At 41.6% G+C, this 16750-nt stretch overlaps 1 protein-coding gene across 3 annotated transcripts in view; it reads left to right on the forward strand.

The window, feature by feature from the left end:
• The first annotated feature begins 431 nt into the window (after positions 1 to 431).
• Positions 432 to 16750, forward strand: part of spg11 (SPG11 vesicle trafficking associated, spatacsin) — a 76041-nt gene continuing 59722 nt past the window's right edge. For 2 of the 3 annotated variants that reach the window (XM_048256460.1, XM_048256461.1), the window contains exons 1-10: positions 434 to 842; positions 970 to 1157; positions 4695 to 4916; positions 5070 to 5247; positions 7746 to 7883; positions 7979 to 8361; positions 9240 to 9385; positions 9470 to 9602; positions 9903 to 10058; positions 16451 to 16617. In XM_048256460.1, coding sequence (XP_048112417.1) covers positions 610 to 842; positions 970 to 1157; positions 4695 to 4916; positions 5070 to 5247; positions 7746 to 7883; positions 7979 to 8361; positions 9240 to 9385; positions 9470 to 9602; positions 9903 to 10058; positions 16451 to 16617 — 1944 coding nt within the window. In that variant the 5' untranslated portion in view covers positions 434 to 609. Of the gene's footprint in view, positions 843 to 969; positions 1158 to 4694; positions 4917 to 5069; positions 5248 to 7745; positions 7884 to 7978; positions 8362 to 9239; positions 9386 to 9469; positions 9603 to 9902; positions 10059 to 16450; positions 16618 to 16750 lie in introns of all 3 variants that reach the window. The other variant, XM_048256462.1, reaches the window with a different exon arrangement.

Here is a 16750-nt window from a genome sequence, read left to right on the forward strand (position 1 = left end):
TCACCAAAAACCCAGAAACGTGTATTTTCTTTGGGATAAAGAACTATTTAAAACCTTCATTTACAAGAAAAATGGTTTGATGCACTTCTGAAACAATTTGGTAAGATTTTAATTCACAAATTAATTGCAGGTAGCTGTGGAGGTAGGCCTACTTAATAAAAATGGCAAGATCAGAAACTTCATGGGCTTCTTTCCAGACAGATTTGCAGAGCAAATGCAACTTTTCTAACAGGGTCATCCAGGTTCACCCAGGATAATAATTTCTATAAATATGCTATAAAAAGTAGGCCAGCATGCATTATGTGTGATGCAATTTACTTAACCAATCTTACTTTAGGCGCGTTAAACAGATGGCTTTTATTTTGACAAAAACATTGAGAACTCGTGATTCACACGAAACAAGCTGACAATTTTAGGGTGACACATGTGACACCTCTGGCACGTGATCATGAGCTTCCGTATCAGTTTGTTCTGAGCACTGTTTTGCTCGACCAAGCCTACAGAGTTACAATTTGCTCACAACTGTTTTTTTTTTTTTTAATCGTGGTGATTTCTGATGTGCATCTTGACCTAGGACTTTATACGCAGATATTGAATGAAGAATACGCTATGTTGGGTTCACCACACTCGCAAAGAAATGTGGTGGTGGATGTTGCCCTGCTACCACCAGACAGTAATTTCAATGTCCAAGTTAACGACATAGCGAAAGCCAAACTTGCTAAAAACCTGGACCAAAAAAGCCGTCCTACGATTTGTTGTTTGAGTAGGAGAAGCATTATAACTCTAACAGATGTATCTGAGAGTGGAACATCAATTACCATCTCGGAGGACACATATTCAGAGTAAGTTCCCAGCTAGTTCCCAGTATATTTTGTTTATGGTCTGTATCGCCTACTACAGTATGTTCATTAAATTGACATGATTGCGGTGTTTGATAATAAATGAACGTCAACAATCTCTCGTCCTCAGTTTTGCATGGGAGGAAACGACAGCGCAGAGCGGATCCAATGCATTCTATCGACTTATTACAGTGGGGTCAAATTTTGATCTCAGACTATATACAGCTGACCCAGAAAACCTTGAGTCGGTCTTGGTGGATTCTGTTTCTGCGTGTTCACCACATATGCTCAGGAAGATGGTCGAGAGCAAGAACATGAGTGAGTATTACTGAACACTCACAATAGTCAACCCTCAGATTGATGTACTTTAGGCCTACGTACCTTAGTTGTAAGTTATGCATGTCATGCTACATAAACAGAAGCAGTCACTAAACAGATTCAAGTAAAACACAATAATGTCTGACTGTAGAAATACTATTACTGTGAAGTTGATTAGCTGCCCAGGTAAATGCCTACTTTGTGTCATGAGTTCCATCAGCTCTGATTTGAAGTAGGCTCAGGATAGGATGAATACGGAATATGGACTGGACACACCCCTAAATGTATTAAAGCTTTTCGCCAAGATCGAGCCCAAAAATTGTAATGAAACAGTATACACACAGGGCATAAAATAGACTTTTTGGCTTGTCTACCAATGGCAGGTAAACAAAAAATGTGCATGACAAAATATGTTTCTACTGGCAACAATACTGTGTAATTATTAAAAACACCTAACCCATGAAAAACATCTGAACCCATGTTGCTGCCAGTCCTTGATCTTTCAAATTGAGATATATAGGCTACTTTAAGTTAGTCCTTTGTTTCTCTAATTTAGTGCAGTAGTTTATTCCTCCACATACTTTGAAATTCCTGATAATAGGCTACAAATCATAACATCTGAAAAATATGTAACTAATGGGATAAACGTGAAGACTTTCCCAAAATATTAGATGTACTTGCACACATTAGGACAGTTTAGCCCCTCGTTTCTCTAATTTAGTGCATTAGTTTTTCCTCTTATAAAACATTTGCTAGTCAGAACACTCAGGTGACACCATGTTCAAAACCTGTAACTTGCTAAATGACACAGTAACAATTCCCCCAAAATACCAGATGCTATATATCCATTACTGGTAACATTAAAATCAAACAATGTTGAGCTCTCCTGACGGTAGGGCATTCAAATAATGGCAAAACGTCTGCCAACTTATGTGATCTAGACAAAGTCCGTATAAACTCTGTTGCGGTGCTGAAAGGTTACAGTGAAGTATACTAATGTCAGCAACCTGCTAGTGCTGAATGATCTTTTTTATTCATTTTGCCAATGCAGATGTTTACTCGCATTTGATTACTGCCGGGTGTCAATTTTAAGCCCTGTACACACACACACACACACACACACACTCACTCGTAAATTGGCACAGTCACGTGCATGCACATACACACTTATGAACAAACACAAGCACTCTTACAGACACAAGCAAACGCACACATGCACACAGTAGCCTAGCTTACATACACATTGAATAAGTTGCAAGAGTAGGGAATGGAGTGGAGAGAAACTGACAATCGGGACTTATTTCTGCAGAGAATGTGCAGGACTGTGCGGTAGTCATATTTTGTACCGCTATGCGGTGGTCATATTTTGTTCCGCTATGCAGTACATCTAATTAACCCTTAAAGGAGTACCGTCAGAAATTAACATTCTAAAGAATATCTGGGTTCATTGAATTCAACATAGAATTTTAGAACCTTCAATTGTTGCGGAACTTAGAATGTTCAAAAACCTACACCTTTAAGGGTTAAGCTCAACACTGCTCAGACTTACAGTTTGGATGCTACTATTGGAGCCTCTAAAATTACTCATTTAGCCAATAGCCAATAGCATGAATTGCTCATGACTGAAGGTAGGTTATTTACCTGGGCAGACTTACTTAAAGGTGCTCTAAGCGATGTTGCACGATTTTTAAGCTAAAACATTCTGTCACATACTGCAAACATCACCTCAACATTCGCTAGCTGCCTGGGCCCTGAATACACTATAAAAAATGTGGTCTCTGTGGACAACCCAGGCTCCAAAAATGGCAACAAAAACAACTTGGTCCAACCAGGACCATAAAAACATAACAAACTGTTCCAGCAAATCACCGACGAGATGCGCATTTACATGTAGGAAAGTTTTAATTGCCAGGGAGGGAAGGGGAGGGTGTAGCGTGCTAGCTCTCTGTTTTGTTTAAACGTCAACAAAAGTGACGTTACCCAACATTGCTTAGAGCACCTTTAATGGACTTTTCAGGTTATCAAGTTTAGAGTGATGGCCTAACTTCCACAGAAGGCAATTATTTTATTTTATTTCAATCTGTGTAGATAGTGGGCTCGGCCCTCTCCAGCCAATCAGCTTTAATAGAAAAAAGTCAATTATCCATTTTTTTTATCTATCATTACACAAAAACAAATCAGGAAAATACCTCCAAAAATGTATTTATTTGACAAAGAAGAATTGTGTGTGTGTGTGTGTGTGTGTGTGTGTGAGAGAGAGAGAGAGGGGGAGGGAGAGAGAGAAAGAGGATAAAGTGTTGCTTAGGCTACTTTGTTCAGATGTTTGTTCAGAAGTCCAGATGTTTCTCATTGTAATAGGCAGTTTAACATAGCCTGTTTAAGACAAGGCTACATTGACTGCATAGGATTGTCCCATGAATTGTTACTTAATGTCTTGTAAAATAAATTTACTTATCGTTAAAATTAGGAATTTGCAGGTTTGGTTCGGGTCAATATTAAACGCATATTTTGTCAGGTCATTGGATCTCCAAAATGGGTCAGGCGGGTGCGGTCATAAAAAAAACCCCGACCCGCGCATCACTATCAGAGAGGCATCGATGTGTGTTTCATTAAGTTTTCCCAGCTGAGAAGTTTATACTTATCAAATGCTACACTGTTGCCACCATTTCTACCAATGCTATTGCTGCATCATCAACAACGCTGTTAGAACTATGGTTTTCAAAGTGGCACATTTTTATACAGGTACGCTGCTTTCTAGAAACAGGTGTTACAACGTTGTCGTTTGAGTGAAAGTTGTGTCGTACCATGGTGGTTTAGCAACAACACAGCTAACTTTTCAAGAAACGCACCCCGGTATGTTAGGTTGGGGATGATCATGACATTCATATACAGTTTCACTACTGGTGTTTTCACACAGTTTCTTATATAAAAATTACCATTTTATATTTGGTTATTTGCTTAATCTTTTGTTTGTTTAAAAAAACAAAACCATATTAATACCGTATTAACTGCCCCTGTGTATTAACCTCATAGCTGAAGACATTTTGTATAATCAATATATAAACCTCGGCTAATAGTTGGGAAATTACGGTACCTACAGTAGATAGTAGGCTGCCGCTGAGGTGAGGTTGCTGGGAGACAGCTGCGTGGGAGCAGTGCTGAGCGTGCGCGCATCCGGCGCACACTGCGGGCGGTCAAGCTGAGGAAGGCGGCCGGTCCTGATGGCGTTCTGGGACACGTGCTGAAGAAGGCGGCCGGAGACTGTATGAATGACGTTCTCAGAAATATAGACTTTGGGGTCACAGTCAGATGCAGTATGTGTCTTTCTAAAAAAAAACATGTCTTCTTGACATTAATACTTACAAGATCAGACAATAGATCATAACTTCTTGTGCAGGCTATTTTTATTTCTGAACTAGACTATTGCAATGCAATAGGTATTAGGTCTTAGTGTGTTTTGTATGCGTAGTAATTTTGCTTGAAGAACACAAAGATTGTTATTTCATTTATGCTTGTTATACGACAATCTTTTTGCAGGTTTGACTGATCTGGTGTCCTTGAAGTTGCTGTCATTTGCTGACAGCTGGTGTTATCTGCTGCTAAACTCGCATATTTTGGTGCAGCTGTTGTGGCAGAGAGGACATGCTACTCCAGAAATGGTATCTGCGTGCATCATCACTCTGCCCCTTAACGCCTCGCAGAAAGACTGTCAGATCTGGCGGGGAATGCTTTTTGTTCTGACCAATTCTGGAATCACATGTATCCTTTTATCATTTTTACATGTACTGTTTTGCTTCTCTCTATATTGAAACCTATGGTTATTTCTTGTTTAATGCAGTTCTACCATGTTTAATACTTTAATAGTCATTTGCATACATTGTTGTCTCAGGCTCTTTAAACTCTAGCTCACAGACATGTTTGACAGCACTGAGGGGCAGCATCTAGCCACTGTGGATTTTGCACTATTCCAAAAAGATGCAGTATGTCAATCTGATTTCTGCCTCCTGCAAATATCGCAAGATCTCAGCATGGCTGTTGCAGTAACCAGCCATAACCTAGTTATAGCTGTGGACCTAAATGAATATTTCAGGTAATTAAATAAAACAAATTAAATGGCTTTTATTGCTTGATAGAGTGGTACAAGTGAGGTCCTATAGCTCAGTCAACAGAAATGGATGATTAAAAATACACATATACACAAAAGCAAACACACACATGCTCACACTCACATACACACACATACTCACATTCACATACACAAAAGTTGCAAGAGTAGGGGATGGAGTAGGAAATGGAGACATTGACAAATGTGACTTATTTTTGCGGCGAGAATGTGCAGCACTGAGCGGCGTCATATTTTGTACTGCTATGTGGTACATCTAGTTTGAATGTCATGCTATAATGATAACTGAGCCTTTCAAGTTACACTTGGTGGTTATTTATCGCCCCTCCAGTCAGCTTTGTGCATGAATTGGGCATTATACCGTTTGCAATTCCGATACTTGTCCATTATTAATCCATGGTTTACCATTACATTTGCTGACGCTTTTTAATCCGAAGTGACTCACAACAAGGGAACAATCAAGGTAGAGTGTGATGAGGACAAGGTGCAGCAGTGAGTGCTTCTTCCATACAGTCAAGTGTCAGTTCTAGTCAGGTGGTAAGTGTTGGAATTAGCAAGTCTAGTTGTAGGTATGCTATGAGAGGAGATACTCTCTGAAGAGATGGGTCCTCAAGAGTTTTTTGAAAGTAGAGAGGTACGCTCCTGCTCTGGCAGGAATTGGTAGTGCGGTCCACCAACGGGCAACAACAGATGACAAAAGTTTTGATTGCCCTGAGCGTATAGGTGGCAGAGCCAGACATCGTTCATTTGAGGAGCGCAACGGTCGGGAGGTTACATATGCCTGTATAAGGGCATTCAAGACAGTGGGAGGAGATCCGGAGACTACTTTGTAGGTAAGCATTAGTGATGTGAATTTGATGCGTAGCTGGGTGAGCAGCAGGGTAGCATGTGCCCTTTTGGGTTAGTTAAAGACCAGGCACGCTGCCACGTTTTGGATCATCTGAAGGGGTTTCACTGTGCAGGCTGGAAGACCTGTCAGGAGGGCGATAGTAATCAAGTTGTGAGATGACTATGGCTTGTACCAGGATTTCGGTAGCATATTGAGTCAGGTAAGGCCTGATTTTTTGTATGTTGTAAAGTGCGAAATGACACGACCGGGCGACTGAGGCAACATGATCGGAGAATGTTACTTGCATATTAAGCAAAATTTCTTGCAGCCCTGGTAGGTGCAACAGACAGAGAGTAAGTTTTGATGTTATGATGTAATGGTGGATAGTAGGTTTAGCTGGGAGGTCAAGCAGTTTGTTTTTTGAGAGGTTTAGCTGGAGGTGGTGTGCCTTCATCCATGTAGACATGTCTGAGAGGCAATCAGAGATCCATGTAGAGACCAAAGGGTCATCAGGTGGAAATGACAGATAGAGCTGTGTGTCATCTGAATAGCAGTAGTATGAGAAGCCATGTGGATAATCGGACCCAAAGAGATGGTGTAGATAGCAAAGAGAAGGGGGCCCAGCACCGTGCCCTGGGAGACCCCTGTGGTAAGATAGCATGATACATTAAACGAGCACCCTGTGAGGTAGGATTCAAACCCGAGCCTGTGATGTCCATGTTTGAGAGTATAGAGAGAAGGATATAGTGATTAACCGTGTCAAAGGGAGCTGATAAGTCAAGCAGAATGAGTACTGATGACCGTGCCCTGGCTTCTTTTAAGGCTTCTGTCACAGTTGAGTGGCCACTCTTGAAACCAGATTGGTTTAGATCAAGAAGGTTGTTCCGTGAGAGGAATTCAGAGACCTGTTTAGAGACTGCCCGTTCGATACCTTTGGATAGGAAGGGTAAAAATGTATCTTTTCGGTAGGCTAGTCATTTCCAACTTCCCAAGCTGATGGTGCTCAAAATGCAACACAACCGTGTTCAAAGCAGGATGAGGACAACCTGAAGTTGTGTGTGTGTGTGTGTGTGTGTACAAAACTGAGCTAGAATTTAACAACTTTGAACATATTTAACATTGTTTCATGAGTGTAATTGAGATTGTGGAATTGTTAGAGGAGTCAGTGCATCACCAAACCCTATAATAGTAGTGGGCCAGACCTAGAAGGCGCTAGATATATATCCAACCAGTTAGATATGGCACTGTAGAATGGTTATAGAAAAGTTTGAGAACCTGTGGCCTAAAACATCAACGTTTTGGGCCATATTGGTGGTTGCATGTTATATCTGAAGTGAATTGGGTCGCGATGGTCTGTCATTTTTAAAAAGTGGGTCCCCAGAAAAAAAAAGTTTGAGAAACACTGGATCACATTCATTTTTATTGTCATTGTGCAGAGCACAAGTACAGAGACAATGCAATGCACTTTGCATCTAACCAGAAGAGCAAAAAAGCAAGTGCAATGTGTTCTGCATGAATAATGTCAAGCGCTTAGCTTAATTTTGAATCTACCCACAAATGAGCATATAAGACATTGTAGATAATTGCCAGAGGAGGAGTATTATGAAACTGTGCTGACTAAAATGTTCTGTTGTAGGACTTACCCAGATCACTTGCATAGTCAGAAGGCTATCAGTCATCTTCCTCTCAAGCCTCAAGATACAACTGATCAAGAGGATCTCTTGAGTTCTTGTCACAGTCACTCAGAACTGGACTTGACCTTTCACAATGACTGGTAGAGTGTTTACCTTTGTTTCTGTCACTTAGAATGTGTTTACTGTTTAGTTCTGTAGCAGTTGAAGTCACCTACATGTTCTTAACTCTTGGCAGCTCCTGGGAGTCTCAGTTGACATTATTGAATACCAGAGCCAAGATACCCACCACTCTGTCCCAGCAGATGCGAATTACACCATGGTACAAGGATTCCCCTCACATAGAGTGCAGACAAGCCATAGCGTCATCAAAACTCTCAAGGGACAGTGAGAGACTATGGTGTGGCTTTTTGATCAAGGAGGCCCCAGCTGAGGCGACTCCAGTTATGCTCTCAGTTTCTAAGTTCTCAGCTGTTCTTACTGTTACGTGTCCTTTTAACAAAAGCACCCTGGTGGTCTACATGGACCTGGACAGTCAAAATGTCACCTGTCATTACACAAACACCTCATGTCTGCCTGTCCAACTCTGTTCTGGAGAGCAACATTGTCTACTGCTAAAAGGTAAACTGTCAGATTTTCTAATCAACTGTCTGCTGATTGTTACAGTCAATTTATTTTAATAGCAGTAGGTCAATATCAAGAATATCAAGTATACACAAGTCCTCAAAATGAAGCTCTCATCTCAAATACTGTTTCCTCTCACCTTAACAGGCAGTGAGCTATTTCTATGGACTAATTCATTATTTTGTTTTCCATGTTGTAAGCCTGTTGACCTGTGCACTTAAAGTGTAATACATGGGATTATATAACTAGTGAAATTGTTTAATTAAATGCTTTTTAAAATTCTTCCGATCCAATTTCAATCTAAAATATTTAGACTACTTTGCATTTTTTCTGCATTTCTAGGTTATTTTTTTTGCAATGGTTAAACATTCCCTTGTCAATCCAATTGTTTCTGGCCCAACTTAGTTCGCCCAAATTCAATGTGACAGCAACATCGACTGAGAACACCTGTGTCAATTTGATCATTTGATTGCTAATGTAATGTATTGGCATAGATGGCCAAATTTGATTTGTTTCTGATCATTTGCCTGTAGCTGCTAGTGCAAGTTCAGATTTGTAGCATTTTTGCTTGTATAATTCAGTACTACCCTATTTAGCAAACATCTACATTACCCGAGATTGTATCCTGTGATTAAGGTTAAGATATTAGACCTCTGACTACAATGCAGTCAGGATGCTGGACAAGCTATACAGTACATTTTTGTAGCTTGACTACGTATAGCAATTGCCTATACGATTGTTATGATTATAAAAATAGCACATTTTATTTGATTTTGAAAAAAAAAAAAAAAAATTGGTCATGTTACATTTCATTTTATTTTTCTATTTTGTACAAATTGCTGTTGAATATATTTATCTACTGTGATCTTTTATAGATTCAGACCTTTCCCTGGTGCTGTTTGGTGTTTCTCAGGAGGAACTCCTTAACAGGCTAATGGTATTTGGCAGTGCTGGCACCGTTGATTCCCTTTGTCACCTCAACGCCTGGGGGCGTTGCTCCATCCCCATTCATGCTCTGCAAGTAGGGTGACAATTCACACATTATCCTGGCTTCTCAGTGTCTTAGTGTGGCAACCCAAATGAGGAAGTTTTCTTTTTTTTCTAGGCAGGGCTGAAGAACCACCAATTAGACACAGTTGACTTCTTCTTAAAAAGCAAAGAGAATATTCTTTGCCCACGTGGTGGATATAGTGCCCTTGAACAGACATCTACAGTCTCCACCCATCTACAAGTAAAGAGTAAGGAAAGCACCGATTCTTATGTCATACACCTAGTAATGTTGCATACATATGGACACATCTGTGACAGGTCAGGGACTTACCCGTCTCATAACGACAGGATTGAACTCACCACCATTAAAAAAAAAAACAAACGTTTGAGAAACCAAAACCAAGATTGTAAGCTTTGAATAGTTCAAAGAATCATATCTGGTTGTCTTGTCTTACTACTTTAATTAGTTCTATCTGTATCTAAATGACTGTGTCTTTGTCTGTATGGTATATATTTATTGTTTGTTGTTGTTTATTGTGGTTGTTTAGATGTTCAGGAATTGTGCCCTGCCCTTGACTTACTGTGTGCAGCAATCAGAGACACACACACAGAGTCTCAGAGCAAACAGTTTTCTGAACAACTGCTCAGTATCACCTACACTTTCCTCAGCACACAAGTCCGAAGCATTCTGACTGGAACAGAAGGTAGGAAAGCTGTTTTTATTGTCATTCATTTAATAAAATTGTATGTTTTATGAGATGCTTTGTGTAAATGTGTCTGCTTTAACCTTAAGGAAAATTGGATTTGTATTGTGTACATTGTGTACATTGATGTATGATTGTTTTTTTAAATGTCAAAATGATCAGTTAAAAAGTTGAGGTAAGCATGGCGTTCCAATAAATGGTTTTCATAACAAAGATGAGCTGTATGGGTTAACTCCGAGCCATATAAAGGTAGAGTTGCGACAATGGGTGTTCAAAATTCATTAAGGTCACGTGGTTCATGTAAACTTCAAATAGTTCCCGGAAGTGATTGACAATGGATTAGAATGCATTAAATAGGCTACTGTTCAATGATAGACAGAGCCACGATTTTGGGTAATTGACAGTCAATAAATGCATTGATATACAATATTTATAACACAGTGCAATTATTGTGTAAAGTATGTAGTTATCCTAACATTACAACAATATTAAATTAAATTCCAGACCTTATATCTTAGCCTGCTATATAAGGTGACCTTTTTTTCCACCCTTTTACGTATGTGTTAATATTCATTTCTGTACAAAATCAAGACGGGAGATTCTTTAGAAAACGCAATTGCACCCACCCCATAAGTGTATCTAAATTAGGCCTATCGCTATAAAATAAATGACCTCGTACAGTGACTCGAAAAGCTGTAAACAGTGTTTTTGAGACTGCGTGTAGCCTACAAAAGCGAACGGAACTCGTGAAATTTTGATTTTGCAACGAGAACCGGTAACACAGCTAGTCTAACATTAACTTGTTTGAGTTTTCTCCCCCGCGTTTCCTCTGGTAGTCACTGATCTGAGCTAAATACTTCAATTACGTGAAGTAGTTTTACGTAAAAATAGTTTTTTAACATCTCCAGTGTAATGGTGGGCATGCTAAGTTAACCGTAGCATTACCTATTCAGTAACCCCAATGCGAGTGATCATAATAAAATATAAAACGTGACATGTAAGTCCTTCGATAAATAACCAGGCTATGAACTCATAAACATGAACTAGTAGGGGATATTATGTGAAAAACGTTACGCGGTGGATAGAAGCATGACATTTGGTAGACATGTTCCTTGGGTGATCCTAAGACATCCTAGAAGGGGTGCCCAAAAATATCTCAAACAGGAAGTGAGATTTTGAAGAAATTCAAAATGGCCGCCCATACAAATGACCGCTGATTCAAAAGCCACCTTCACAACCTCCTAAAAGCTTGAAATTTGGTATACATGTTCCTTGGATGATCCTAAGACATCCTAGAAGGGGTGCCCAAAAATATCTCAAACAGGAAGTGAGTTTTTAAAGAAATTGAAAAATGCTGCACTCCCCGCCACAAAATTGGCAGCTGATTCAAACACTACCTAAACAACCTCTTAAAAGCTTGAAATTTGGTATGTATGTTCATTGTGTGATCCTGAGACATCCTAGAAGGGGTGCACAAAAATATCTCAAACAAGAAGTGAGTTTTTAAAGAAATTGAAAAATGCTGCGCTCCCCGCCACACAATTGGCAGCTAATTCAAAGAACACCTAAACAACCTCTTAAAAGCTTCACATTTGGTATACATGTTCCTTGGGTGATCCTAAGACATCCTAGAAGAGGTGCCCAAAAATATCTCAAACAGGAAGTGAGTTATTGAAGAAATTTAAAATGGCCACCCATATAATTAACAGCTGTTTCAGCTTGAAATTTGATATATGTCCCTTGAGTGATCCTACGTTATCCTGGAAGATTACTCCAAGAAATCTCAAACGGGAAGTGAATTTTTGAGGAAATTGAAAAAAGGCTGCACTGCCTATCCACACACTTGGCAGCTATCTCAAAGGCCACCTACACAACCTCCTAAAAGCATGAAATTAGGTATAACATATCTTATAGATATGTCTCTGTTTTAAGCAGACAATATCAGTCAAGTCAAGTCGGCTTTATTGTCCATTTCTTTACATGCACTGGTCATACATATTATTGAAATTTCATTTCAATTTCGGGTTAGGGTAGACAGGATCCTAGGTTCCTAGGTTCCTGGCTGGCTGGTGGGCTGTCAGTGATGGGAGAGTGGGTAGAGTGTTCAGCATCCTGATTGCTTGGTGGATGAAGCTACTTGCAAGTCTGGTGGTGCGGGAGCGGAGGCTCCTGAACCTCTTTCCAGAGGGCAGGAGGCTGAACAGTTCGTGTGCAGGGTGGGTTGTGTCCTTGACAATCATTAGTGCTTTGCGGGTGAGGTGGGTGGTGTAAATGTCCTGCAGGGAGGGGAGTGGTGCTCCAATGATCCTCTTAGCTGTGTTAACAATGCGCTGGAGGCTACACTATGGCTATCTATATATCCACCAATTGTCTCAAGGATACTATAAACACAGACACTTAAGCACCTCAGGCAGACCTCATAAAAAAAACATACAATTAAGCACACATGTCCCCTGCAACGTCTTAAGACACAGTAAAACACCACACTAGATTACATTAGTCCTAGTCTACATACTGCATATTTGCATCTATTCACATGCTCTGGCACATTGGCATATTACTGTGCAAGGCAACCCAGCATCCTGGCATCGGCACTTTCGAGAGCAGAGAGGCTCACCTTTGCTGCCACACTTAAGAGGTTCTCTACATACTTTGGCTGCCTCTGGTAAAAGTGTCCATAAAGGTGTCCAAAAATCTAATCTAATCTAATTTGGTCCATCCATATTTTTCAGGAGAAGGCACTGACTAGGTAGCCTACAGACCTTTGGACCAAATGCTAGCTTGGTACACTGCTCTATTTGAAGGCTGTATCAGTGCAGCCAGTGTGGAAGGGATATTTTCCATTGAAAGACATATTTGAGAAAACAAGTCCTTCCTGAGATCATTGACTTTTTCAAGATCCGTTTTCTTATCGTAAAGAACACAAGTGTACTTCTCCAGCAATGCAAACATGTTTGATTCCTGGCTAAGCAGTTGAAAAGGATTTGCTGTCAGCAATGAAGGCATCCTTTACTTCTGGAAATGGTTTCCATGCAGCCCACCCTTTAGAAGGAGTCTGCTGTTCCAGAGGTAGCCACCCCATTATCACATAGTGCAGTTGTTCAACTACTTCCATCTAAAATTATCCAATTGTGTTCCATAGAGCCATCTCTATGTGCATTTTTGTATATAAGTATAAGTATATATACTCTTTTGATCCCGTGAGGGAAATGTAGTCTCTGCATTTATCCCAATCCGTGAATTAGTGAAACACACTCAACACACAGTGAACACGCAGTGAGGTGAAGCACACACTAATCCCGATGCAGTGAGCTGCCTACTACAACAGGGGCGCTCGGGGAGCAGTGAGGGGTTAGGTGCCTTGTTCAAGGGCACTTCAGCCGTTCCCACTGGTCAGGGCTCGAACCGGCAACCCTCCGGTTACAGGACTGGAGTGCTAACCAGTGGGCCACAGCTGCCCAAAATGTATAGTGGTTGGTCAAATGCCATAACTGGGACCTGGCCAGAATTTAGGTGGCCCTTTTTTGTTGTCAATTGTTTTACAACATGTCTGACCATGGCAAAGCTGGAAGCTTTTTCATGAAAGAGAGGAAGGAGTGAGTTTATAGCAGGTGGGTCAGACAGTTCTGGCTGAAGTGAAACATCAGTTTGATTGCATGCTCACCCCACTTTTCCTCCTCTGTTATTGCCCATGCTTCACCACATGTATTGGTTTGGTCAACTTTTTGCACTAAGATGGCCTTTGTTTGACAAGTAACAGCTGGAATTGTAGTGTATATTTATATATATACTTATATACTATATTTTTGCGCTTTTTGAGCTTGTGAATGTATATTTGCTCTCTAGCACCTTGGATCGGGAGGCGAGCGTGCTAGTAATTGAGCTAAAAGCCCAGGCTGCTAGTTCTCTCACTAGCACGTCAAGGTATCATGAGGGAGGTTTACTCAATGTACATACTGCACAGATAAATACCACCTGGCTACCGTTACTGCAGTACAAATCAAAATTTCGTAGCTTCTAATGTTATTCCCGAAATAACGGTACAATACCCCCCAGGGCTGTGGGGGAAGGCCACCGATGAGAGGCGGTGGTGTACGCCCCATCTGCGAAGGAAAGACCTGGTCTCGGCGGAGGTGAACTCTGGCCCCCCCTTCCGATGCAAGCTCTTCAGGCGTCCCGTATGTGGCAAAGGCACGGCGTAGGTGGCATATGAGGTCTGTGGCGCCCCCATTGACCTCGAGATGATAGGCCAATTCGAGTAGCGGTCAATTACCACAAGGTAGTGTACACCCCTGTGCATGAAAAAGTCTGAACACACAGCCTGGAAGGGGTAAACGGCCATGACAGGTGGGGTCGGTGGTGCCGTGGGCTGAGAGGGTGCCATCCGGTGGCAGTGTTCGCAGTCATTCCGGGTGGCGCAGATGTCAGCCGACATGCCCGGCCAGAACACAGACGATTCTGCACGGGCGGTCATCATGGAAACGCCTTGGTGGGCAGCGTGCAGGGCGCTCAGTACTTCGCCACGGAGTGAGGGTGGTATGACTACCCTATCCTTGTACAGGACCAGCCCATCAGCTGATGTGATGTCCTCACGGTACTGATGCTACGATCAGGTCCTTGCAGCCCAATACGAAGTAGCGTGCTTTGTCTAATGCATCAGCGACTGCGAGCGCCTCGCCCTCTACGGGCGCGTGTCTGGACTCGGCCGCATGTGTGAACCTGCTGCCAACCAGGGTCACCTTCCATCCATCAGTGCAGCAGAAGGGCCTGACCGGCGTGCACTGACAGTGCTTCTGGAACAGCCAGAAGCCGACGCCTTCTTTTGACCAGTCCGTGGCAAGGCATGTTGGCTTGGACTTTTCAAAGATGCGGACGCCACGCTCGATCTCCTGGACGATCTTCTCCTTTGATTCACGGAAAACGTCCTCCAATTCCGGAGACCACTCGAAGCGTACTCCATGCAGTAGGAGTTTCCGGAACGGTTGCATGCGCTCGGCCATGCTGAAGGCGTAGGCCACCTGGTTGACTGCGCGGTCGTGGGATGTCTCCGATAGCCTCCAGGTAACGGCTGCATGGCCGTACGTCAGACATGGTTATCGTGAAGCCCGCAAAGTCCACTGTGGGTGCGGCGAAGACGAATTTATCCGGGCTGAGGATGATGCCGTTTCTGCCACAAACGTCCAGCCAAAAACGTCCAGCCAAAAATAATTCCGTGGAAATGCATGGATTCCAGTTGCTGCTACTGGAAGAAACTGGAATCCATGCATTTCCACAGAATTATTTTTGGAATCTGATCCCTTATCATACCTGTTCATTCTTACTCGCCGTCAATTTATTATGGTGACTAAATTCAAGATGGCTGCAAACGCTAAACTTCGTGAAGATACTGTCTGTATAAATCGCCTTGTAAGTAAACTACCAGTGCTTTTTTCAAAGTTCTCAATGTCTCGCTTTTAAATGTCAGGGCCCCTCGGAAGTCTACCAATGAAGTGTGGAGATACACTGAGCCTCGTAAATGGTGTAAAACAGTGATTTATTTTGCATGGCTAGCCCGATGCGGGCACCACCATTGAAAAAGCTGTTGGTAGCATCGGGCTAACTAAGCCCAGATTTTGGAGTGCAGGGGACAAGCCGAGATGGGCTATGAGACATACGTTCACACTCGGTATCATGTTTCAACACACTTTAGGTCAATATCACACCGGAATTCTCCTTTAAAAAAGTTCCGAAGGTCTTGCTGTCCTTTGCACCTGGCCATCCTCGTCGTCCCCAACTAAAAACCTGGAACGCTGCTGTGCTGCTGCTTTAACCTGGCAGCTCGGGGTCGGGGGGAAGCCTACCTAGCAAAATTCACTGGCATGTTTTCCTAAATATTGAAAAATGAATTTTAAGTGGGTAGGTATACTGAACATTTAAGGTGAGTATACTGAAATAACCAAAATTTTGATGTGGGTATACGGCGTATACCTGCGTTCTACGTAGACTACACCACTGGCAATACATAAATAGTTTATTATTATAATTAGGTTAGGCTATTATTAATACTATTACTTCACTACTATTACTGTTATTACTGTTATTATTATTGTTCGGATGAGCCAATAATGTAAATCTGAGTCTGAAAAGTTGGCTACAAACAGTCTATACTGCTGTAACCGCACTGCTGCTATTATTAATTGTTAACTTCCGGGAACTCTTTGAGGCTTCCATGAGCGGCCATTGTTGGAAAAAAATGGAAAATTAGCGTCAATGGAGTTGTCGCAACTCTACCTTTATGTGGCTCTGGGTTAACTGACATTTTGATGAACCCAGGTAGAGTAAAGACTTCTTATGCTAAAGGGACTTCAATGTGAAAATATTTGTAATCATTTTGCCCCTATATTAACTGATAGATTTGGATCAAAATCAACAAGATTGCGTGAAAATGCTAGATGGGTACATCTCTGACTTGCGAAATTACATGAGGATGCTTTCTTGGGACTCCAAGTGTGACCGTCTGGTCACCTCAGCGCAGTCAGAAGAAGAAGAAATGAAAGACATGTGCCACCTTCCTATAGAAGTACAGACATATTTTAAATTTTTATTCCAAATGATTTGGTTAGGCAACAAAAATACAGTATTTTCATGTAGCCATCAATATGGTTAACTGTTAATGTTATTTAAAGTGGAAAACTTTTGTAACAGCTATATGA

The sequence above is a fragment of the Alosa alosa genome, chromosome 11, assembly GCF_017589495.1.
Source record: "Alosa alosa isolate M-15738 ecotype Scorff River chromosome 11, AALO_Geno_1.1, whole genome shotgun sequence".
Taxonomy (NCBI): Eukaryota; Metazoa; Chordata; class Actinopteri; order Clupeiformes; family Clupeidae; genus Alosa; species Alosa alosa.